This window comes from Rattus norvegicus, chromosome 6 (genome assembly GCF_021556685.1).
Source record: "Rattus norvegicus strain SHRSP/BbbUtx chromosome 6, alternate assembly SHRSP_T2T, whole genome shotgun sequence".
Classification (NCBI taxonomy): Eukaryota; Metazoa; Chordata; class Mammalia; order Rodentia; family Muridae; genus Rattus; species Rattus norvegicus.
The window spans coordinates 112,881,473-112,904,727 of record NC_141539.1 but is presented as its reverse complement, the minus strand read 5'-3'; the positions used below and the strand labels follow the sequence as shown (position 1 = coordinate 112,904,727).

At 46.9% G+C, this 23,255-nt stretch overlaps 2 protein-coding genes across 9 annotated transcripts in view; one reads left to right on the top strand and one right to left on the bottom strand.

Annotated features, from left to right (window-relative positions):
- Positions 1–1,685: 1,685 nt before the first annotated feature.
- On the bottom strand, positions 1,686–12,317 carry Gstz1 (glutathione S-transferase zeta 1). 4 transcript variants are annotated; one of them, XR_015622142.1, is made up of 9 exons: positions 12,180–12,300; positions 8,480–8,531; positions 7,278–7,345; positions 6,716–6,796; positions 6,301–6,426; positions 4,834–4,912; positions 4,290–4,441; positions 3,358–3,407; positions 1,686–2,710 (listed from the first exon to the last, which is right to left on the bottom strand). XR_015622142.1 is itself a non-coding variant. In XM_087554640.1 (9 exons), exons 1-9 carry the CDS (start codon positions 8,800–8,802, stop codon positions 2,584–2,586), a joined length of 648 nt encoding a protein of 215 aa, XP_087410766.1. In that variant the 5' UTR covers positions 8,803–8,843; the 3' UTR covers positions 1,686–2,583. The 4 variants fall into 4 exon arrangements, 2 of the variants coding, with proteins under 2 accessions (XP_087410766.1, NP_001102915.1); XR_015622143.1 differs by lacking the exon at positions 12,180–12,300 and adding an exon at positions 8,791–8,843; XM_087554640.1 differs by lacking the exon at positions 12,180–12,300 and adding an exon at positions 8,791–8,843 and having other exon boundaries at positions 4,290–4,342.
- Positions 12,116–23,255, top strand: part of Pomt2 (protein-O-mannosyltransferase 2) — a 39,366-nt gene continuing 28,226 nt past the window's right edge. For 4 of the 5 annotated variants that reach the window (XR_015622147.1, XR_015622145.1, XR_015622146.1 and 1 more), the window contains exons 1-3: positions 12,116–12,852; positions 18,861–18,945; positions 20,541–20,645. Coding sequence is in view for 2 of the 5 variants with exons in the window: in XM_087554729.1 (XP_087410855.1) it covers positions 12,395–12,852; positions 18,861–18,945; positions 20,541–20,645 (648 nt within the window). In the remaining 3 variants the exon portion in view is untranslated. 5 annotated transcript variants of the gene reach the window in all.

Genomic DNA, 23,255 nt, shown 5'->3' with positions numbered 1-23,255 from the left:
GTATTTGAGTTCTGTCTTAATAAGCCTGACTGATGCCTGTTTGAAACTTCATCGTTTTCTCTTCAGCTTTAGAGGAAGCGTATTCAGTGAACACTTGTGAATTCTTTCATAATCTACTAAGATTATAAAAATTAAGAAAAACTGAGACTAAGCTGAATGTCTGTAAATTCCTGTCAAAGGGAATCGAAAGATGGCTCAGCCATCAAGAGCACGTGCTGCTCTTGTAGACGACCCAGGTTCAGTTCTCAGTACCCACACAGTGGCTCAACAACCATGTGTAACTCCAGTTCCAGAGAACATGGTATTCTTTTCTGGCCTCCAGTGGCATTGTACACATATGGTACAGACATACATGCAATTGAAACACCCACACATAGAATTAAGTTGTAAAACCCTTAGGGTCGGAGAGGCGTCCCAGTGGCTGCGAGCACTGGTTGTTCTGCAGAGCACCTGGTTTTGGCTTCCAGTGCCTACCCAGTGGCTCACAAGCTGTTATTCCTGTTCTAAGGGATCACCTGTCTTTCTCTGACCTGTTCAGGCACCAGGCATGCACATGGTGCCCATACATATATGCAGGTAAAATACATAAAAATTTAAAAACGTAAAAATAAATTTGCGGCAGAACATTACAAAATGGGAGCTAGGTTTGGTGAATTGGGTTTGTAGCAACGATGGGTTTATTGCAAACAGAACGGTGCTGCTGTTGATCAGAGTACTCTGTGAGGAGTAACAAATAAGCTGTCACCTAGCTAGTCCAAGCTGGAGATGGGCAAGCTGTCTACAGTGCACACGAAGGGGGCTAGTTCAATTCCCAGCATCATTCATGAGTGGACTTCCTCAACATGCTCAGTCCTGGGATTAGCTCAGGAGCAGGGCTTCCCCTCAGGATGAGTAAGTAACAGGGTGGAGAGCGCCAGCCAATGTCTCTCGGCTGGTCACTAGATTCTTTCCTGCTTCATAAATCTCCCCTCCCTGGATCTTGTTCAGTTCTCCCAGGCAGGCTCTATACTTATTTCCCTTCTTGGCTTTGGTGTTAGAAGTCAAGCTTGCCCTAGGGTGGGATAAAGGCTAATGAGTTACTCTGCTGAGTCCAGACATGGTTTCCAGCCATGGGAATGCTCATCTGAGACCCAGCTCAGTCCTAGCTCAACAAGTTGGAGGCCTGCCTTCAGCTAACGACCAAAGTCAATGTAAATGTTCTCTGGAGTCAGGTTCAATAAGAGATGTAAGAGTTCAGACTTCCTATCTCACTTTGGTAAATTTTGCCAGGCTTGTTTTATTTGTTTGTTGTTTTGTTTTTGTTTTTGTTTTTTTTAAGACAGGGTTTCTTTGTATGTAACTTTGGCTGTTCTGGAACTCACTCTGTACATTAGGCTGGCCTTGAAATCAGATCCGCCTGCCTCAGCCTCCCGAGTGGTGGGATTAAAGATGCAAGCCATGACCACCCAGCTTTGCTAGGCACTTTTTTTTTTTTTTTTTTTGGTTCTTTTTTTCAGAGCTGGGGACCGAACCCAGGGCCTTGCGCTTCCGAGGTAAGCGCTCTACTACTGAGCTAAATCCCCAGCCCCTTTGCTAGGCACTTTTAACCTGCATCCTCATGTCATCTTTATGGCTGCCCCATGACAGATAGCAAGTGTCTTGGTTTTTTCTCTGTTGCTGTATAAAATGTCCGCGACAAATGCAACTTAAAGGAGAGGAGGTTTATTTTGGCTCATAGTCTCAGGTTACAGTCGGTAATGGCAGGGGAGTCAAGGCATCTGCGTGAGAACCAATCAGAATGCACACATGGCAGTTGCTCCACTCTTTCTCTACTCTTCTAGTCCCAGGATCCTCTACCCAGGGAATGGTGCCATCCGTGATGGGTGAGTCTTCCCACTTCAACAGACATTCATAAAGGCCCTTTTCCCTAGTGACTCTAATTTTATTTCAAGTTGACAATTATCATTAGCAGAGCAGGCCATGTCTCTGCCTCCCCCCTCCTAACACATGACAGGTAAGAGGATGAAGGCAGAATGTAGGGGCTACAGTGCAAGCAGGAGGAAGATATATCCTACTGGCTTCATTTCGCTAGAGAAAACTCTTAATATGGGGACCTTGAAGAAATATCATGGACTCCACGAATCTGCTGCTTCTTGAGGAAAGAGCTAAAGTTCAAATCCTCTACTACAATTCATTCATTTCTGGGCCTGCTTGGATTTGAACAAAAATGACCCCCATCGGGTACGTTGGTAGTGGCACTAATAGCAGGTGTGGCCTTTTTGGAGGAAAAGTATCATTGGGAACCGGCTTTAAGGTTTCAGGTTGCTCATGCCAGGCCCAGTGTCACTCCCTCTTCCTGCTGCCTTCGGATCCAGATGTGAACTCTCAGTTACCTCTCCAACACCATGTGTGCCTGGATGCTACCATGCTCCCACCATGATGATAATAGACTGAACCTCTGAAACTGTAAGCCCACCCCAATTAAATGTTTTCCTCTTTTAGAGTTGCCATGGTCTTGGTGTCTCTTCACAGCAGTAAAACCCTAAGACACCCAACATCTGAGCCCTACTCCCCTCCCTGTACCAGTGAGGCATGGTTTGGGAGCTAAGTCCTCAGCTCGGCCGGTGTATCTGGCTGTCGACAGGGGTGAGACACTTGGAAAGCCTCTAAGGCCAGCAGTGCCTTGTTGATGTGACTGATGGTAGGGTAGGGGCTTAGGTCCACCTTGAACCTGTGGCAGAGAAACATTTGTGAGCCAAGGCTTTCAGGGACTCTGTTGTGGGTAGTGTGGAAAGGAGAGGCAGGGCTGGATGAGGTTCAGGGGCTGCAGTGCAAGGACAGAAAGCAGCCCTACCACATTCACCTCATTCGCTGGGACGCTCTGGGTAGGTCTGGGGTGGTATTGTCTAACATCATACACCTTCTCTAAGACATGACTGCTCTGAATTCTGGTGTCAGGCGTTTGTATAGACTGACCCATCACCCATGTTACTAGCTTCTTAGGGGAGGGAATGCACCATACACATCCATATTAAGCATGCATGATGCCTTCCGGCGGGCTGATGGAGGATGGTCATAGCTCAGTCACTTCTCGAGACACTCCACAGCTACAGTGGTGTTCTTGGGATTGGTTCCCTTAGATATGCCACCTCCTCTAAGGAGCAATGGCTGGCTGTACAGGACCACCCAGGCTAGAGTAGGAATGGTTCAATGATTTCTTCTGCCATGTCTATGCTATGCCAGGGCAGCTGACATGGCCTGGTACAGTGGTTCCTTGGCAGCTAAAGAAGGGTTCCCATGAGATGTTTATCTCAGTAGTAGATGTTGAGGCCCTGACTGAGGGGGATCGTGAAGGAGAATGGTGGACCTTTTTCTTACCTTTCAGCATTTGCCACTTGGGGCGCTAAGCACACATCAGCCATGGACACCTAAAGGAAGCCCAAGGGATTGCATAAGGATTAGACCTAGACTCACTGGCAAGGCTGGCTGCACCCACAGTTGACTGTACCAGGGCTGCCAACCCAACTTCCTGTATGCTTCGTTTTCCCACCATCCCGAGTGCCCCCTCACTGTCTCCTCCGGAAATGCCTGTCCCTGTCACCCAGAGCTATAAGCATTTGTCCTGTGTCATGTTCTGGTTTCCCTGACAACCAACCTGGTGGCAGCCAGAGAAAGCCTAACTGCCTTGGTGGTTATCACTGCCTGTTGAAGCCACCACGGCTAGTCACTTAATGAGGACTCCTAGCAGATAGGGAACCATGGGACCAGACTACCACAGGCCCAAGGCCTCATTCTCCAGACGCCGAGGGCTGTGTAATCCTAGAATCCCTGGGTGGGTGGCAAAGGAAAGGACAGTCTAACCCTTCGGCTGATGCCTGGGACACTTCACTGAGTCAGAGGTGTGTTCTCCTGGCCTGGACGCCTCCCACTACCTCTACTGCGGCACCTGAACCTCCCTAATGCCGAGACCTTTAACACAGCTCCTCGTGTTGTGCTGACTCCCAACCATGAAGTTATTCCATCACTACTTCATAACTGTGATTTTGCTACTGTTATGAATCCTAATGTAAATCTGATACAAGGATATCTGGTATGTGACCCCTGTGAGCACAGTTTGAGAACTGCTGCTCTAAAGGCAGTGTAAGAGAGAGCTGACATTTGCACAAACTGACTGCTCAGAGCACAGCTTTATACTGGTATAAACCTCTGGCCCCAGGTATCTTAGAATAAGGCGTTGACTGGGTCAGTGGGAGAAATGATGGCCTGAGGTCAGCATGAAGGCCACAGAGGGCGGGTCTGGGGACACTTACCTCATCTCCTACACAGTACTTCCCTGCTGTGCTTTGCAGGATCTTCTCCAGAGCTGTGGGGAGGCCACATGGATAACATTTACATCAGCCTCTCCAGGGCTTGGCATCCACAGACCGACAATCAAGAGCTAGGCCAGGGCATTGGGCAGAGTCTAGTGTAGGGAATATGGCAGCCAAGACTAAGAAGAAGGTTCCCCATGGCTTCTCTCTCTAGTCTCAGAATAGATAAGGCATGCAGTTGGCCAAAGCAACAGCTCTCACAGACAGCCTAATATTCGGAAGACTGGCACCCATGATTGGAGTACTCCGTGGGCTGTCCACCAGCTCCGTGGGACCATAAGCTCCCAGGTATGGGTTCATGGATGTTCTGGAGCTGGAAGCCATGCTTGAGCACCTGTGTAGCCCACCACCTGCCTGACCACAGTCCTCCATTCTACTGTCAAGAGCAAAGCAACCTGGGAAGCTGATTCAGATGCCCAGAGCTGTGTGAGGGTCGGTTCTCTCAGAGGTCACATTGGGGCAGCTCATAAGAGTAAGGACTCACCATTAAAGCCGGAAGTAATAGCCTTTTGGGCCCAAGGCATCTGGTTCTCCTGTCCCACTTGCTTCAGGACAGACAGGTTCTGCACAGCTCAAGAGAGAAAAGTATCTGTCACTGCTCTGGAAGCCAGCCTGAGTTTATTCCTCTGCCAAGCCTCTGCTCTAGCTGTTACCTGTTCCGCTCCCCTCTGGATTATATGAGCCCTTCCTTCCATCAGGGCTTTGAAGTTGGAAGTAGCCACCTTCTTGGGCTTCCCCAGTGATCCCAAGTATTCTGAAAGCCATGTGATTTTGGTAGCAGTGTGCCAGAATAGGGACATAGGATGCTGGCATGACTGACATAGGCACAAACCAAGGCTTACTTCTCTCAATACTTCTTCCTAACTTGGTGTCTTGAAAAGAGAAGCTGTATGATACGGGGCAGGCGTGTTAGGCTGGCTTCTAGAGATAATGACTAAGGTTCAGTCCCCATTGTTAGATACTGCAGGGTTAACGCAGCAGGAGTCAGCACAGGTGTGCAGGGGTGAGCTTGGTCTTGGTTCTGATGCTACTTAGCTGTGTCACCCTGCAAAGTCACTGCTCCCTTTTATGGCCGTTACCTTACAAAGTAGAACCCGGTACAGATGAATGATTTTAATACTCGCCTTTCTACTTCACAGATGAAAACTTACTTTAAAAACAAAACACAAACTTCTCAAGAATCCTAGTATTGGTATGCTGTGGAGATAGGGGGTTAAGTCCAGACTAGAGAAAATAGCAGGTTTGGGAATAAAGCAATTTACATAGACTTTGTTTCTCGGTGTTATGAAGAGTTCTGTTTACACTATGCTGGTCTACTGAGTCACTATGTCTGAAAACGTATGAATCTTTTTTTTTTTGGTTCTTTTTTTCGGAGCTGGGGACCGAACCCAGGGCCTTGCGCTTCCTAGGTAAGCGCTCTACCACTGAGCTAAATCCCCAGCCCCTGAAAACGTATGAATCTTAATTGTAAAATAATTTATTACTAAACTATACTATGACGAAAAATCACTAGAAAAAAGACACCAATAGACTGGCTCAATGAAGGGCCACCATAACCTTTCAGTTTGCAACAGACTGAACAAAAGCCTGAAATACAACTGCCTGTGAGGCACTGTGAGGTATGGCACAGCCAGGCCTACCTGCATTATGATATAGAGCAGATGAACAGGAGCTGCCCAGGCGGAGGCTGGACCTAAACCTGCTCCCTCACCCCCTCCCTGCCTCAAACATCTCTATGCTCCTAGGCCTAGGAGCCGAGTTAGGGACCCATGCTGATGGAGGACTTCCAGGATCCCTGCCCTTGTGCTATGTGGTCTGTGTCAAGGCTCCTGGGGGTTTTTCCGTGTCCTGCTTCCCCCATCCACAGCCGCACACCTCACTGTGGCCCATCACTATGGATATGAAGGGCTGAGTGAGAGGCGTACAGGGTGCCAGTGTAACAGTGCCTAACCTGAAGGGGCTGGATGCCACTGGCGATGAGGTCAGAAATCATGCGCACGATGGCTCTTTTCTGTGGGTCCTGGGGCAGGAGCCGTGGGATGGGTCGAGTCTCTTCCAGGTACTCCAGGATGGCCAGCTGTTCAGAGGGAACATTGAAACAGGGAGAGGGCTTAGGATCCCTGGACCAGAGGGGAGAGGCCAGCAAACTCCCTTTTTGCAATGTATGGTACCACCACTCACTCTCTCTCCTCAGCTGGAGCGCTCTCTATAAAGGTCCTTTGGGGACCTTGCTGGACTTGGGTCCCCACATGCTCAACCTTCCTCTCTCCTTCCCTCTACCATATACTTAATGGTCCCTACTATGCTTGGTCACTTGTACATCAGGAAGAGATGTCAGGCCTGCCACCCCCAAGCCCTCTACTCACTGACTGGCCAATGGTGATTCCATCAATCTTCAGTGCTGGCACTTGCTTCATGGGATTCAGGGTCTGAAATTCCTCGGAGAACTGCAGAGACAAAGCTGAGGTGAACTGGGTAGTCTAACCTGAGTAGCTTAATGCAGAACCAAGCAAGTAGGAAAACTATAGACCTATCATATTTCTTGTCCTTGGAGGACTTAGTTCTTAAAACCAAGATAACTTCTAGGGAATACATGCAGTATCCTAGACTCAGAAGGTACAAGTTTTACCTCAACAGTCTTGCTTTCTGGTTTTCCCCGTTTCCTTTAATGTGGTCACCAGGTTAGCTCCTAACTCAGTCATCTGTTGAGAGGGTCTAATACAGGGAGAGGCCCCATTGCCACCTACCCCAAAAAGTCAGGCCTGAGACCTTCCCATGCTACTGCCGCTGCTCAGGAGAGCCAGCTGCAGCCTCCCAGTCATAGGAATCATGAAATACAGTTTTCCCTCCAGGTGACAGCCAGTCCTCCATCTGGTACCCCTTCAAAGATCCAATCCTCATGTTGTGGGCCTGGGACAGCCTCCTTACCTGTTGCCCGCCATCCTTTATGAGGTTGATGGGCACTATCTCATAGTCAATGCCTTTTAACGCCAGAGCTAGGAGAGACCAGAGTGGAGTTAGAGGATGCCTTCTGGCTAGACTCTCAAAGGCAGTTCTCTCAGGGTGATGCCAGGAGCCTCCTCTCTGCTGGTCAGCTCTACTGTGGAGTAAAATGTAGGCAGAGAGAAGCCAAAACTCTACAAAGACAGCATCCATGTTTTGACTTTGGGCTCAGTCAAGGTAGAGCCTTTGGGGCCCAGGAAAGGACTATAAGGTAGGTAGGTGACAGTCACCGATGATGACCCTGCAATTAGGGCAAGACTGGAGACAGGCTGCTTGGATTAAAATCCTACCATATTCAATTGGTGGGTGTATGGCCTTGGTCATGTAACTTAATGAGCTTCTGTGCCTCAGTTTCCCCAATCTGACAAACAGCACCGTGCAGTAGTTGAAAGTGTGGGAATTGGCTAGGGCTGTAGCTTAGTGGAGGGGCATGAGCTTAGCATGTTCAAAGCTCTGTGTTCAATTGCCAGTATCAAATCAAAGCAAATGAACACAGACTTGAGCCCGACTGCATGGTTCAAACTGCCGGTTTTCCTCTTAGCTGCATGATCAAGGGCAAATTAACCTTCCTGTGCCTTTGTCTCGTTTGTACAATGGGGTCCCTCTATGATCACTGAGGTGAAAGGGAGTCATGCACACAAAAGCACTGGACACGGATTTCTTTGGTACACACTGCTTATGAGGGGAGCCTTTGCCAACAGATGTGCTCACTGGAGAAGCGAAGGCTCAGACCTGGCCTCAAGCAGAGGGCTCTCGTTTTTACTCTCCTGAAACCTCTGTGGTCAGCTCCAAACAGTTCTGTTTGATTAGCCAGATCAAATAAGAGAAGAGCAGAGGGAGACCAGCTGCTCCCCTGCCAGTTACCAGGGACCTCTGGATTATGTGAGCCTGTTCTAGGCATGGTTGCTAAGGGCTTCTCGAGTGCAGCATGACAGAAGTAGGAGCCCCGAGGTGAAAAACAAGCCGTCTTCCTCCCACTGTCCTCGCGCTGGACTTTCTGGCTGGAAGTGACATTCAGAGACAGAGGCTCCAGAACAGGGGTGCTGGTTGCTGGGGGACACGATGGACGGGAGGGGGATATGAAATTCTTTGTCCCACCCCCAGCCCCACGAAAGCTGGGCTCTTACCAATTCGAACTCTCCATGAACAGGAGCTTCGGAAATAGGAATAGAGAACAGGCTGTGGAGAGAGGAGGGGGAGGTGGATATTTACTTAGGCTTAGCAGATTTCCAGCTGTAGGGCCCCCCTTGCTGGAAGCAGGCACCGACCGCTCTCAGACAAAAGGCTCTAAACACCAGTTCCTTCCCACGGCACAGGCCCTCCTTCCTCCAGCCTTCATCTGAGCAACTTAGGCTTGTCTTGGGTCCTAGTGGTACTGCCGAGTTCCTGAGGAACAAGTGCCTCTCAAGAGGAAGCAGCTTTCAAGTGTTAGCCTTACCTTGCTAGCCATAGTGCAGTAGCTTCCTAAGAATTGTCTTTCCTAACAGAACTGTGAGGCAGGGGGCGGAACCCAAAGGGGTGGTTCTCAGGAGCCAATGGGAAAGCAGGCTCGACGGCACCAGAGGATCCTGGACTCTGGTCAGAAAGGAAATCTTTTTCAACTTGTGACACTGGGGCAAACAGTGTAGCCTGGCTCAGAGGTAAAGTGTCTGATGAAATGATGAAATGGGCTCAGAGCAGGCAGGCTCAGGGTCCAGCTCTGAGACAGGAAGCAGCCTTGTGTGACCAGAGACAACTTCGTCTTCAGCTCCTTTGTTTATAAAACAAAAGGCTGCTCTAAAATGATGGCAGAAGTCCCTTTTCGTCCCCCCAACCCCCCCCCCCCCCGGCAGAGAGACGGGGCTTCTTATTTATTGATGTTTGGTGTCTCTCACCTTGAAGTTCCCCATTCTCGGAGGGCCTCATAAAAATAAATGGCAGATATGCCACTTAGCACAAAGGAGAGGTTGCCAGCTAGGGGTTCCCAAGGGCCCTGTTTGGATTTCATAATACCAATGGCCTCTGATTTACCAGTGTTCTACTTAACAACTTTTCGACTTTGTAATGATGAGAAAGCTATATGCATTTGGTTTAGGAACTGTACTTCACATTTTGAATTTTGGTCTTTTGCCCGGCTGAGCAGTGGCGGTTAGCTACAGCTTGGTGATTGAGTGCTGAAAAAACGGGGTGGGAGTGGGGAGGACTGGGCGGGACAGGACACCGACAGTCTCTGGTGTACCTTGCTGTGAGTGGCTTTGTTTTATCACACTTATTTTTATGGGCTATAGGGACAGTTCAATGGTTAAGAGTGCTTGCTGCTCTTCCAGAGGCGTTGAGCTTGGCTCGCAGCAACCACGTCAGGCAGCTCACAACTGTCTGTAATACCAGCTCCAAGAGATTCAATGCCTGGTCTCCATGGTTACCGACACTCACATTCACCTGGCTACATATAGACACAATAATCAAAATAACAAAGCCAAGTCTTTGAAAATATTTTCATCATTTTAAAAAAATTGATTGTAGATGGTTGTGAGCTGCCATGTGGGTGCTGGGAATTGAACCCAGGTCCTCTGGAAGGGCAGAAAGTGCTCTTAACTGTTGAGCCATCTCACTGGCTCCCCAGTAAATGTATTTATATAATCTTTTCAATATATGATGTGTTTATCTGGATGCATTAAACCAGGATATTTCACATATACCCTGTCTCCACCCCATCCCCTTTAAAACTTCAGAAGACAGTAGAGTTAGGCTCTTAAATAGTAACAACTGATTGGACAGATTAATGGTCCCCTTTAGGCTGAGTATGCCTTCTATCTGCCATGAATTTCGTTACCTTTGGGCCCCTAGAATGTGTATCTAAGATAGACTGGAAGTTAATTTCTCAGGTGCTTCTTGGGTAGTAGGATGGGACAGGCAGTAAGCACTCATGGATCTTCCTACAGACAACATCCATAAAGATCACCCACAACTCCCGGACTGCAGTCATTTCATGTAAGTGCCCCCTCCTTTTGCTATCTCCTCAGACCAAGATACTATGTGAACCACTTCCTCTATCCCAGCACTACCAACACAAGTAGTCCACAAGAGCAAGGCAACAAGTAGGAGCCAGGTTCTCTCAGGGCAGATCCCAAGCCCAGGACTTGTGCTTTGTAAGCAGCTTCTGTGGGGAAAGGGAAGATGGGCATGCCCTCGGAGGGCTTGGGAGACCACAGTGGATTTTATTTGGAGAGGTACCTCTTCATCTTGGAAGGCTAGGGGAGCGCTGGGCCCAACAGAGCTTAGAGACACTGACCACGAGGGAGTGGCAAACTTGCGCAGAACTGCTGGAAAGAATGCCTTACATAATTAATACTTGTCACACACCAGACTGTACCAAGGGTGACCAGAGCCATGCTAACTGCTCCTACCCTTCCCATGGCCCTTTCTGTTAGTTAGGAGTAACCATACAGTCTTATACTTCAGGATATGTCTTCAAAGACCTCTAGTGGATGCCTGAAACCATGTGTTACCCAAACCCTGCATCTATTATGTTGTTTCCTATATAACATCTTAATTTCTTTTCCTGTTGCTAAGAAAAAAAATGCCCCAACAACGGTAGTCTAAAGAAGAATGGTTTATTTTCGCTTATAATTCAAGATGTTGTCCATCATTGGGGGTGGGGGTGGGGAAAGAGTAGTCTGAAGCAGCTGGTAACAATGCATGTGTGTTGGTGCTCTGCTGATTTCCCCCTTTTTATGGGGGCACAGCCAGACCCAATCCAGGGGATGGTGTCACTCTCCCACATCAGTTAACCTGATAAAGACAATCCTAACCTAGAAACTCTCTCTGCAGTGTGTCTGGAGGCTTGTCTCCTATGTGCTTTTAGATGCATGGGAAAAGAAATCACAGCTAAGCTCACCCGGTGGTTTTTGCACTCGAACAGTTATATTTTGATATCAAGTAGAATGTCTGTTTAATCAGCACACCTGGAAGGATCATGTTTCCAACTCAAATATTCATTCTGGCAACTTTAAATTTGCGGTTTTGTTGATGTGGGAAACAGCCCATGCTAGGAGCTACTTCAGACCATTTCTTACATGATTAAAATTTCCGAAAAATCACAACTCTATGTGGAAAATCTATAAAATATTAACCTGATGCAATGTCCTTTGTATTTAATGTGCCACCTTCCTACATAATGGCCCTCGTAAGAGACTCAGTTATAAGTCCCTTATAAGACATATTTACAGCTCTATTTCACCAATGGCTTAAGTACAAATGGCTGGACTAGAGAAGTTCAATTTAAACCCTGGAGGCTCAATATGCCTCGGCCAGGAATCCGAGCACTTGGAAGGCAAGAGCAGGAGAGTCATGGATTCAGTCAGGTTGGGCTGCACAGCAAGACTTTGTTTCTTAGAGCCAAGGCGACAAAATTAAAAACCTGAACAGATATCACAGTGATTGTTAATGACGTTAAAGTGTCACATCTTCCCCTTGCCTGGATCAACGCTCGCCCCCCCCCTCCCCCCCCCCCCGCTCCCCGAGAGACACTCGCAGGGCGCCGCGGAACCGCAAAGTAGGGAACCATGTTTGAGAACCCTAGAAGAGGTCTGACTACACCAAGCTGGGAAGGGCGCTATTGGACGCTCCGTGCAGTTTGGCCTTCAAAGTTTAGCCTTCCCGGCCCCATCTACCCGACACCATTACACGCAGCAGCCAGCACACAGGTGAAATACGACCGGTCGCGCCGCAGTGCACGCCGGGAGTCGTTGTGGAGCCACGCGAAGAGGCGCGCTCTCAGCCCCGCCCCCCAAGCTGTTCTCCGCGTTTCTCAGGAGCGACCCTCAACCCCGGATCTGCGGCACAGACCTTCCCGGCTTGCATCTCGCCCGTCGGCCAGCCAAGAAAGTCAGTTCTCAGGACTAGAAGATGACTGAGGCCTAGCGGGGTCCAGAGAGCGAAGGTTGGACTAGATGGCGTTCCCTCCTTCGGGCTGGCCCCGCCCCCGCCTCCTGAGCTCTGGGAGTTGTAGTTCATGAGCGGCCCCGAGTCTGTCTGTCCTTCGCGTCCCTCCGCCTCCTGCTATGTTTTACGCCTCAGGCCGCCTCTTAGCCGCCCGGGAGGCCACCACACTTTACGCCCCTCCCAGAGCCCGGGGCCCGGCACTCCGCGGCAAACGGAGGGAACTACAAATCCCATGGCACCTCGAGACGCCCTCTTACGACTCCTTGACGGGGCAGCGGACAAGACCCGGCGTGCCTCCGGCCCGGAGGGTGATCCTTAGAAAGGGGAGGATGCCGCCGGCCATAGGCGGTGGCCTAGCGGGCTCGGAGCTGCGTCCCCGTAGGGGCCGCAGTGTGCAGCAGGCTGCCAGAGCCGTGAGCCGAGACGTGGTCCCCGAGGCTGCAACGCGGAAACTTAAACGGCCTGCTTGGAGCTCGCGGCGCTTCCAGGCGGCAGGCTGGTGGGCCACGCTGGCTGTGGTGACGCTGCTGTCCTTTGCCACCCGCTTTCACAGGCTGGACCAGCCGGCACATATCTGGTAAGTGGCAGAAAGGACTTTGCGGGCACCATGGCAACTGAGAGAGAGTGACGCCGCCCTCTGATTGGCCTGAGGGCACGAAGTGGGCGGGATTCATCGGAGGCGCGACAGGTCCGTGATGGTGGAGAAACTCACTAGTATTTGGGGGTGTATGGGGATGTGGGAAACGCTTTCCGGTGTGTCAAATCTCTGAGAAGTATAGGTATGCTCTGGTTGGGGTTCCACACTCGAGGTTTGCAAGAGTGGTTCTCATGTCTTCTAGATACCTGGCTTTCAAATGGCGACACTCAGAGGTTCTTTGCACTTTGCTAAGAAAATAGTAAATTCATAGTACATAATTTTCCCAAGGCCTGATTTTCAAAGAAAAAAAATTCCTGTAGAGTAAGGATAGTTTGGGTATCAAGGGATGGAGAGACAGATTCTGCGCAACAGGTCTGGCGTTATCCTGTGAGAATTATTTTCTAGGCCTTTGTATGACACAGAGGCTGGCTTGAGGCTTGGTCAGATTCCATTTCCTAAGCCCACAGAAGTTACTTGATCTTTAGGTGGAAGGAATGTTTTATCTTCTATTACCAAACAGAAACTTAGTGTAGAACGTGTCACAAGTGGGTCTTACTGACCCAAAAGCAAACAAACACAGTGATAGGACCGCTCTTCTAGGAAGTTAATAAATTAGCTATGAAGCTAATTAATAACTTAGGTGCATTTTATGACTGCTGGGAGCTGTAACTACTGGGTTATACTCACAGGCATCATCACAGGAGGAAGAATGAACATCAGCACCTTTAGAGTTAGGTTCCTCCACCCTCTATCAAGTCCCACTAGTCATGATATGCCCAAAAAGATAGGTGCACCCATGGTGGGTTGCACAGGGGCCAAAGAATGACAAGTTTGGGAAATCTGTTTTATCATAAGCTATAACTAGCCCTGTTTTAGCAGACACATTGCCATATCTTTTGTTGCAAGCACAGCCCTAAGAAATGGCCCAGGGCAAGTGCAATTGGGGCATTCTAGGTACATTCTTGTGTGGTTGTACAGGGCATTGATGAAAGACTTTCTCTCCCAACTGGCTTTATTACCCCTCAATCACTCACTGCCTTGGCTTCTAGATGTTTCATGTTAATAGACAACAGTATTGGCTACTCAGATCAGCATGGCTGACTGAGGCAGAGACCAAATCTGTTGAGTTGGTCTTATGTATTATTTAATTATGGCTACTGTCAGTGAGACTGCAAGCAGCAGGATGACACCAACCTTCGCTGTTTACCTCAACTATGTCCTCCAGGGCCCTGGATTCAGCCTCTCAGAAATAAGTCCTGATGAGGGACCGTGAATATATTCTAAGGACAATCTACCAGTTATGGCCTGTGCAAAGCAGTTTAGATTGATTCTGATCTTTGGTATCATTGCCAGTAATTACAATGCACATCCCATGTCTAGTGGAGAGACATTCCGTGTATATACTTACATATTGTCTGAAGAGATGCAGGTCCTTCAGTTCAGTTTTATTTGGATCATAATTTAATTTGATTTAGACCACCGCTGCGTTGGTTAGGTTAAGCCTCATAGGCAGTACCTTTGAGTGGTTGAGCCTCCGTGACTGTGTGGACATAACTCAGGTCCCTAGTACTTTAGAGAAGCATATGTAGTACACTCTGTAGAGTGTCAGAGAGAGAGAACAGTACCATCAGTGCATTAGCATGCGTACCAGGGAGCTGCTGCTTTTGGGGGAGTTGGCGCTGATGTTATCGGCTACATGAGAGTAGCTGGAGACTGTCCACACCTATCTACAGGAGTGTGTTTGCAACCCCAGGTTGTTACCATCATGAGCTGCCACTTATAGCCACCTAGGTAGTCCATCTGAATCTTACCTGGCCTTGGGATTAGACTTAGGGGATAAAGAGAGAATGTTTACATTCACTGTGTCTCTCTAGAGCTCTAATGTCTTTCTTCCTCAGGGTTGTTTCTTTCTTACAACTCTGCCCATGATGGTAGTATGTGCCATGCCAGTTTCTGCTTGCCTTTTGTCCCATTTATATCCAGACCTTTTTACTATGGGCCTGTGAGTTTAGGAAACTCACAGAGACCTATTATATCTTCTCTAACACAGGTGGCATTGTGGGGAGACTTGTACGTAGCTGAGTGTCATTGCGTTTATCCTCTAGGCCATTTGACTCCAGTAAGACAATACTGGAGAAGAAACTAGAATTAAACATGAAGAAAGACATACCATGGTCATGGAAACCTGAGTTTGTCTGAGTAACTTTGTGTAGCTCCTCTCCTTTTTCCTGAGTAGTCATAAGGAGATGAATTGCTTTTTAAAAGTGTAGGCCAGGAGAAGGTGATAGAGGTAGAGTCAGAAACTCTTTTAGTTGGTTTCTGAGGGAAAGTTCAATGCTTGACAATATCTGTTGTTTATTGATGATGGAAACATGGATTATCTGTTTATTACCTCGACTGTTGGCCCATTGTTAGATGACCCTTGTGACAAAAAGGTGTGCCACTGTCAAACTTAGATGGTTTGGAAAGCTAATGAAAGGTCATTAATTTTAAAGACCGCAATAGTTTATCCAGAGCCATGGAGCCAGAGCCTGAGACTTTCTGTAACCTGACAAGGCAACAGCAGCAGTGAAGTATAGGTGAGGACCTCAGCTGGGAACAGAGTCCTGATGCATCCAGTTTCTTAGGAGCAGGGAGTCAATGCCCTATGCAATGTAGCTTCCTTACTACTCAAAGCAAGTAGGCCAGCTTTTGACAGGAGTCTGGTACACCATGGTGGCCTCTGCTTCAGAGACCTGAGGGTCTTTAACATTTGTGCTAGTCAGTTCATGACACAACATTTGTTTCTACACTTGGAGCAATACAAGCAACTGGATAGTGTAGGCTTGATCAGGAACTTCAGTCTAACTAGTCATATTAGAGTACATCTTGTATGATGGGCATCTCCAAGAGAAATCCAGACTACTTCATCAGTGGGCAGTTTTCACTTCCCTGAGAGTGTCTTGAGTCTCTCAGTACACAGTCTTTCAATTGATTTGTCAGACCCTTCAACTCTGATTGCAGCCAGCCAGCCAGCCAGAGTTATCTTACTTAGGGTTATTATTGTTGTGATGAAACACCAAAATCAAGCCAAGTCTGGGTGGAAAGAGTTTATTTGGCTTACACTTCCATGTACTGTCCATTATCAAGGGAAGTCAGGACAGGAACTCGAACAGGGCAGGAACCTGGAGGCAGGAGCTGATGCAGAGGTCATGGAGGGATGCTGCTTACTGACTTGCTCCTCTATGGTTTGCTCACGCTGTTTTGTTTTTTTTTCTTTTAATAGAACCTAGGACCACTAGCCCAAAGATGGCACCCCTATAATGGGTTGGGCCCTCCCACATCAATCACTAATTAAGAAATGTTCTACAGATTTGCCTACAGCCTGATCATCTGAAGTCATTTTCTTAATTGAGATTCCCTCCTCCTAGTTGACTTTAGTTTGTGTCAAGTTGACATAAAACTGTCCAGCACAGGGCTGGAGAGATGGCTCAGCAGTTAAGAGCATTGGCTGCACTTCCAAAGGACCTGAGTTCAGTTCCAGCAACCACAAGTGTCTGTAACTCAAGTTCCAGGGGATCCCACTCCCTCACACAAACATACATGCAGGACAAACACCAATACACATTAAAAGATAATGACAACAACAGAACTATCCAGCAAAATTGTCTTTAGGGCAAGATGGCTTTTTACTTAGCTTAACCCCAGAGGATCAGATACCGCATTGTAAGGAAGGTCTGAGTCATGGGCCCCACTGAGCTGGTAACTGTGTGTCAGGGAGAGGAATAGGGAATCATTTTTCACCAAGGGGCACCTGCTGCTTTATGTAGAACCAGGAAGCCTCCTGGGCCTTTGGTTAGTTACAAACTCCAGATAACCTATTCCAAAGAGGAAATGGAAGGAACTCTGAGGGTTTTGGGGGGTAAAGCACTCTTTCAACAGAGGTTAATAACTGGCCTTTAAGGAGTGTATTGAGTGTCTGTGTTCAGCAGGTGGCACTGTTATCCTGGTGACCAGCTTAGTATTCTAGCAGTCCTTAATGGGTGTGTGTTTGCCTGTGCACTGTGTGTGTGTGTGTGTGTGTGTGTGTGAGAGAGAGAGAGAGAGAGAGAGAGAGAGAGAGAGAGAGAGAGAGCGCAAGCATATAGAGGTAGATATTGAATGCCTTCCTTTGTCTGTCTCCTCTCATTTTTTGAGAAATGAGCTCTCTCAGAACTTGGAGCTAGCAGGCCACCGAGCTCTAGGGATTCTCTTGTCCCTGCATACTCAATGATGTGATAACGGGCACTCTACCACACCTGGTTTTTACATGGTTGCTGGGATCCACACTGAGGTCCTCAAGCTTCTTTAACAAGTAGAACAGAGGGACAGTTGCTACTCTTGTTGCCCACTGTTTCACTTGGGTAAGAACATTTACCTCCAGTTTCCAGGATGTCTTCTCTTGTATTTGTATTCAACTCAGCCCATGAGGGCCCTTATCTCTTCTTGTACAGAAAGCTAGGTATGTCCTCAGCCTATGTAGTGCCCTTAGGGTCTTAGATATGTTGTAGCTCGTTTGTAAACTAAGAATTTAATTTGCTGCTGTTTTATGGATGCTAGTAGAAGGTCCTAAATCAGTGACAGTGGAATTTATTACCATGGCACAGAAAGGCCTGAGTACAGGAGCCAGGCCCTTACATTCTTGGCACACTCTACAGAGCTGTAAGAGCCTGAGAGAGCCATGGAGAACGGCCTTTCCTGACACAAGTATAAAATCCAAGAGGAAATGTGTATGCTACTAATGATTTATTTGAGGAACTTTTGAAGTAAAGAAACATTTCATTTCCCTCTGTTGGTCTGTTTTCCAAATAGACTTCAAGACTAACAGAAAATATTGAAAAACTTCAGTGTCCAGTATGTATAATAGAATTTCTAAGTCCTCTCTGTGTGTTATCTGAGTTGAACCCTAATACCTCCCTGGGAGGGGCATGAAGAGCATGGTTGTTTCATGTCACAACATTAGTAGCTGAAAGAGCTGTGGGCAGCTCTCTTTCTGAGGCCTTTTTTGCTTACTCTACTCTGAATTCTCTCTTCAACAACACCATGTTACTGTTTCTATCTCGTTATGTCCTTGGCTAATGCAGTAGCTTTAGTCTCCTGCCCATCTACTGGGCCCAGTGAATTCAAAATAATAAATAAGACCTAAATATTCTTTGGGAAACCATGAATAGGTGATGAAGTGATGACTGTTGTGGAGGCTGACCTGGGCATAGTCACTGAAAAGCAACCCTTCTTTTGAGTTACAGAAATGAAATATTAAACAGCCCAGCTCTGCAGTGGTGTGGCTGCCTTATAAACCCCGTGTGCACGAAAAAGCTGATGTGGTTGTATGGCAGAACAGGACCTCACATTGGGTGGGAAAGTTAAGTGCTAGATTCTCATATGTACTTGGAAAATGACATGGGATAGGCATAGGGTTTAGCAATGCTCTTAGGAAATTCAGCTTTTGTAGACAGCTGATCATCATAACAGGTCAGCCAGATCAGAGTCAGTCGGTTGATGGGCAGCACCTGACTCTGCTGTGACAATCTTACACTAAGGACTCTAACCACTAGCCTGGCAGTATAGCAGTGTGCATTCTAAGAACAAGGGTCTCAGAGTGAGACATAACCAGACTGGGAAGAAATTGCTCTACAAAACCTTTTCATGGTTCAGGAAAGCACAGCTGCTTTCAAATAAATTTAAAAGAACTCAAGATACAAAAGAAGAATATATTTAACTTACTATATGGCAACTGGTAGGTAAATATTGGTTAACCTTTATCTTTATTGAAATCTAGGCTGATGGCCAGCTTAAAGCTTTTCCTCAAACTACTATGTCAAAAGCTTTTGTCTTTAAGCCAACTTGAATATTACATGCATGAAACTCATGACCTTTGATTTTAATTGTAACTTTAACTGTGGTTTTTTAAAACTTTGTTTTTCCTTTAGTTGGGATGAGACTCACTTTGGAAAAATGGGAAGTTACTACATTAACCGCACCTTTTTCTTCGATGTGCACCCACCACTGGGAAAGGTAAGCAGTGTGGTGATTTACACACTTATGTGGGCAGATGACTTCTAAGAACTGGAACCACGTGTTTGGTTTGGACTTACTTTGTAGACTTCAGAATTTCCTCAGATTTCTACTTGGATAGAAAACCTTTGTGTTTTTAGGGATTCTCTGGGCTCAGAAATGGAGAAGAGCACCCGTCAACTGATGGATGGATACACAAACGTGCTCCATTTGTACAGCAGTATAGTGTTCAACCATACAGAATGATACCAGGCGTTTCCTTCTCAGGATGATGCAGTGTTCTGGAATGATATAGTAGTGATAATTATACAATCTTGTAGGTATATTTAAAACCACTGTTAAGATCATTATGTTATGCAACTTTTTCTCAATTTTATTAAAAAATAGAAGTATAATATACTACATAAAGGAAATATGCCCTAGAGAAACTTAAACTATAAAAATTAAATTTTTCGGGCTGGAGAGATGGCTCAGTGGTTAAGAGCACTGACTGCTCTTCCAGAGGTCCTGAGTTCTATTCCCAGCAACCACATGGTGGCTCACAACCATCTGTAATGGGGTACAATACCCTCTTCTGGTGTGTCTGAAGGGATCAACAGTGTACTCACATACATTAAATAAATAAATCTTTTTAAAAAAATTAAATGTTTCCTTTTCTTAAAACCCAGTATACATATTGACCTGTTCTAACATTTTATAGTTAGAAATTCTACCAAATAGTTTATTTTACTCTTTTAACAACTTCTGAGAAGACAAATGGATCCACAAAAGCCTTTCTTCCTAACCAAAGACTCAGTTCTGAGGTTCTTCAATCTTGGGGTAAAGGCTAGGTGGATGATTGGCTGGGGCATTGAGGCTAGCTGGCCCAAGGAAGCATGAGCACCTAGAGGGGACAGGGGACAAAATTGCTACAGGGAGGAGGTATAGGTTCTGAGCCTAAGAAAGGCCAGGAAACCCATGCTTCTTCCTAGCTGCATATTAACAACAGAGACAAGCAGTTGTGTCTGGATGTGTGAATCTCAGAGCAGCTAGATAAAACAGTTACTATAGAAACTCTGTGCTGCCTAAGGGGACACTGGTCGCTCCTCTCCCCTTCCCTTCCCCCACCTCTTCCTCTCTGTTTCTTCATTCTCTTTCTGATCTCAGTCCCTATTCCTCATGTTTAGCTCTTTGGCCACTTTCCTCCCTCTTTGTGATTAGGAGCCCCATTTCCTTTTAGTAGAAGGCCAGTCTCCAGGAGTCAGTCTGCTCAGGCCCTTTCCTGAGAAAGCTGCCATGTTTCATTTCATAACAAAAGAAAGAAAAAAAGAAGGATGCGTGTGCGAGCCCCTCACTGCACTGACCTGGCCCTTCAAATTATGGAGTGTTTTCCTCCCTTTCTTACACTAGTCCCAAGAATCTAGCTGTGGCACAAGAGAGGGTTTGTTTCAAGCTCTTTCGACAAAAGATCGTTTCCTGGGCGGCAGCTGCAGAACAACATGTCGCCTTGTACTGATGTGGCCAGTTGTCAAGGGAAACTGAAGGCTGCACATACAGCTGCAGAAGAGGCTTTTGATGTAAACATATCATCTTTTCATTACTTCCTCTCTCCTCAGATGCTGATTGGCCTTGCTGGCTACCTGAGTGGATATGATGGTACCTTTTTGTTCCAGAAGCCTGGGGACCGATACGAGCACCACAGCTACATGGGGATGAGAGGGGTAAGGCTTCCCGATTTATACAGACTGGCTAATCCCTGGGACCACGCCGCTCAGAGTAGATGAAGGGGCAGATGAATGCTTGAACCCACCCCTTAAATAGAAATCTGGAAGAGAGCTGGGAAGGAAGGAAAGAAAGGGAGGCCACAGAGAGCTGTGCACACTGCAGCCGTCATCCCATGCTTGGGTGTACACCTCTGCCAGCTTTTCCTTCAGATGTCGGCATCTCCACACTGTCTCCAGATTCTTATTTCCTCCCTTATAAAGGGAGTAGGAATCTCTCTCCCAGGGAGGCTGCATGCCTATTCCAGTCCCTCGTGCCCTGATTCCCAGCATCAGCTTAATGGGACATGGCAGGAGCTAAGCACTCAAGCCTGGGAACAATCTAATGAGACCTGTGAGGCTGGCTGCCAGCCTGGGGTCAGAGCACGTTGTTTTCACAAGTCGGATTGCTCTGTGCTAATCTTAGGGTTCTCTGGGCTCAGAAATGGAGAAGAGCACCCATCAACTGATGGATGGATACACAAACGTGCTCCATCTGTACAGGTATAGTGTTCAACCATACAGAATGACACCAGGGGCGTTCCCTTCCAATCCTTCCTGCCATAGTAAACAGGGAGTATCCTGCCTCTCAGTCCAGACTCCCAAGTGATCTTTGTCTTTTGAGAAAGGGCCTCACTGTGTAATTCGAGCCGTCCTGAAGCACACCGTGTAGAGCAGGCTGGCCTCAAACTCAGAGATCTACCTGCCCCTGTGTCTCAAGGGCTGGGATTAAAGGCGTGTTCTACCACACCCAGATTTCTCAAGCAATTCTTTTCTTCCTAATGACCCTTGAACAGCACAGAGTGTATATAGTGCTCACCATGGACTTGTGGAAATTGAAAAGGACAAATAGTTGGATCCATTCTCTTCACTCCTTAACTTCCTGTTTCCAAAAATGATGGCCCAAAAGGAAGAATGTCTCATTACCCTGGACTTGTCTGTTTACTACTGATGGCAGACAAAGTTGATGGTTTAAAAAAACCTCAAAATTTCCAAATCCTCCAGCTCTTTAAGTGTCAAACAGTCAACCTTCCCAAAACAAAGTGCATCCTGGGGGAACCAGGAAGGACCCTGGTGTGCAGGACATTCACTGGAGTGTCTTCCAGTGCTTTGCCAAAACTTCAGATGCCTGGTCTTCTGGGCAAGCATCTGCAGGTCCACATTGTTGGCACACTGTGGCCCTGGGAGCTGTCCCTTCCAATAAGTTTGCCATGGCTGGACCAAGAAAGAAGGCATATACAGATTTCTGTAGAAATTATGATTCCATGAAAGATTTTGAAGAGATGAGGAAGGCTAGTTAGTATCTTTCAGAGTGGGAAGTGATTTTAGAATGCAAAAAATTCTTTGGATTGCACTCCATAGAAGTTCATTTTGACCTGTGTTCCTGAACTATTGTTGGTTTCGGGGTGGAAGCCGAGAAAACTCACTTCAGATATGGAAGCTTTAAAATAAAAGCCTATTTTCTCAGCACTCAGGGAGGTGTCTAGTTCAGGATCTGAACTGCATCCCTGAATGGAGATTGTACAACATTTTTAAAGGATGGGAACCCAAAGTGATGGGGGCAGGGGAGACTGGAGGAACCTGCAGTGTTATCCAATTATATTTTTGACATTATGGGTTAAGCAAGGGAGTATCCCCTGAAGACTGGGCCTTAACCAGGGCATCCTTAAATTTTCTCCTAGATGTTAGTCTGGAGCTCAGAGTGATAAGGAGGACAAAGGAGTGGGTCAACTGTGTGTAGTTAATTAGGGCATAACAAGAAATCAGTTAAATAGCTTTATAACGTATGCACCTTGGTTTAGATAATGGCAACTTCTGTATTCTTTACCATTTAACAGACAGTTAAGAGAATATTTGGATAAGTGGGATAGCTGTTCCTTCCTAGGCCTGAGAACATGAACTTGTTTGACCCTACCAGCAAGATGGAGAAGTTGTCCTTGAGGTGGCTGGACTCACACAACTGTTTACAACAGAAGCTGTTCAGCTATAGGGAAGTTCCCAGTTCTCCTAGGATCTTGGACCTTGAATTTAGTTTCTCCCTATGATTAAATGGTATCTGAAAATGAAATGGTAGCACTTAGAATACTTTTCTTTTGCTTGTTCCCAACACTACAAAACATGAATATGTGAGCTAAGGAGTAGTTTTTTTCAATAAACAACTAATAATTATATGGAAAAAATACATCCTGTAGATTAAAATCAGTTTCTGGTATCCCCAAAGCAAAGAACCAGGGGAAATATTACAAGAATAATAGAAATCTCAAAAACATTAAGATGCCTCAAAGCGGTCTGCCTCAACTTATACCCATGGCTTTATGTTAGACACTAGTGTTGGTCAGGCATTTTCTGTGTTAGTAAGCCTTGAGCTCATTTACTCCTCAGCCTGAGCCTGTGACGTAGGAGCTCCAACTTTTCCCATTGCACTAATGGAGGGCTGAGATAGGAGACAGCTGGCAGTGATGGGCAGCCCTGCTTCTTCCTGTAAATGTCATTGATTTCAGTTCTGAGGGGCATACCCACTCTCATATAATTCTGTACTCTGACACTACCCTTGTATACTCCAAGGTGACT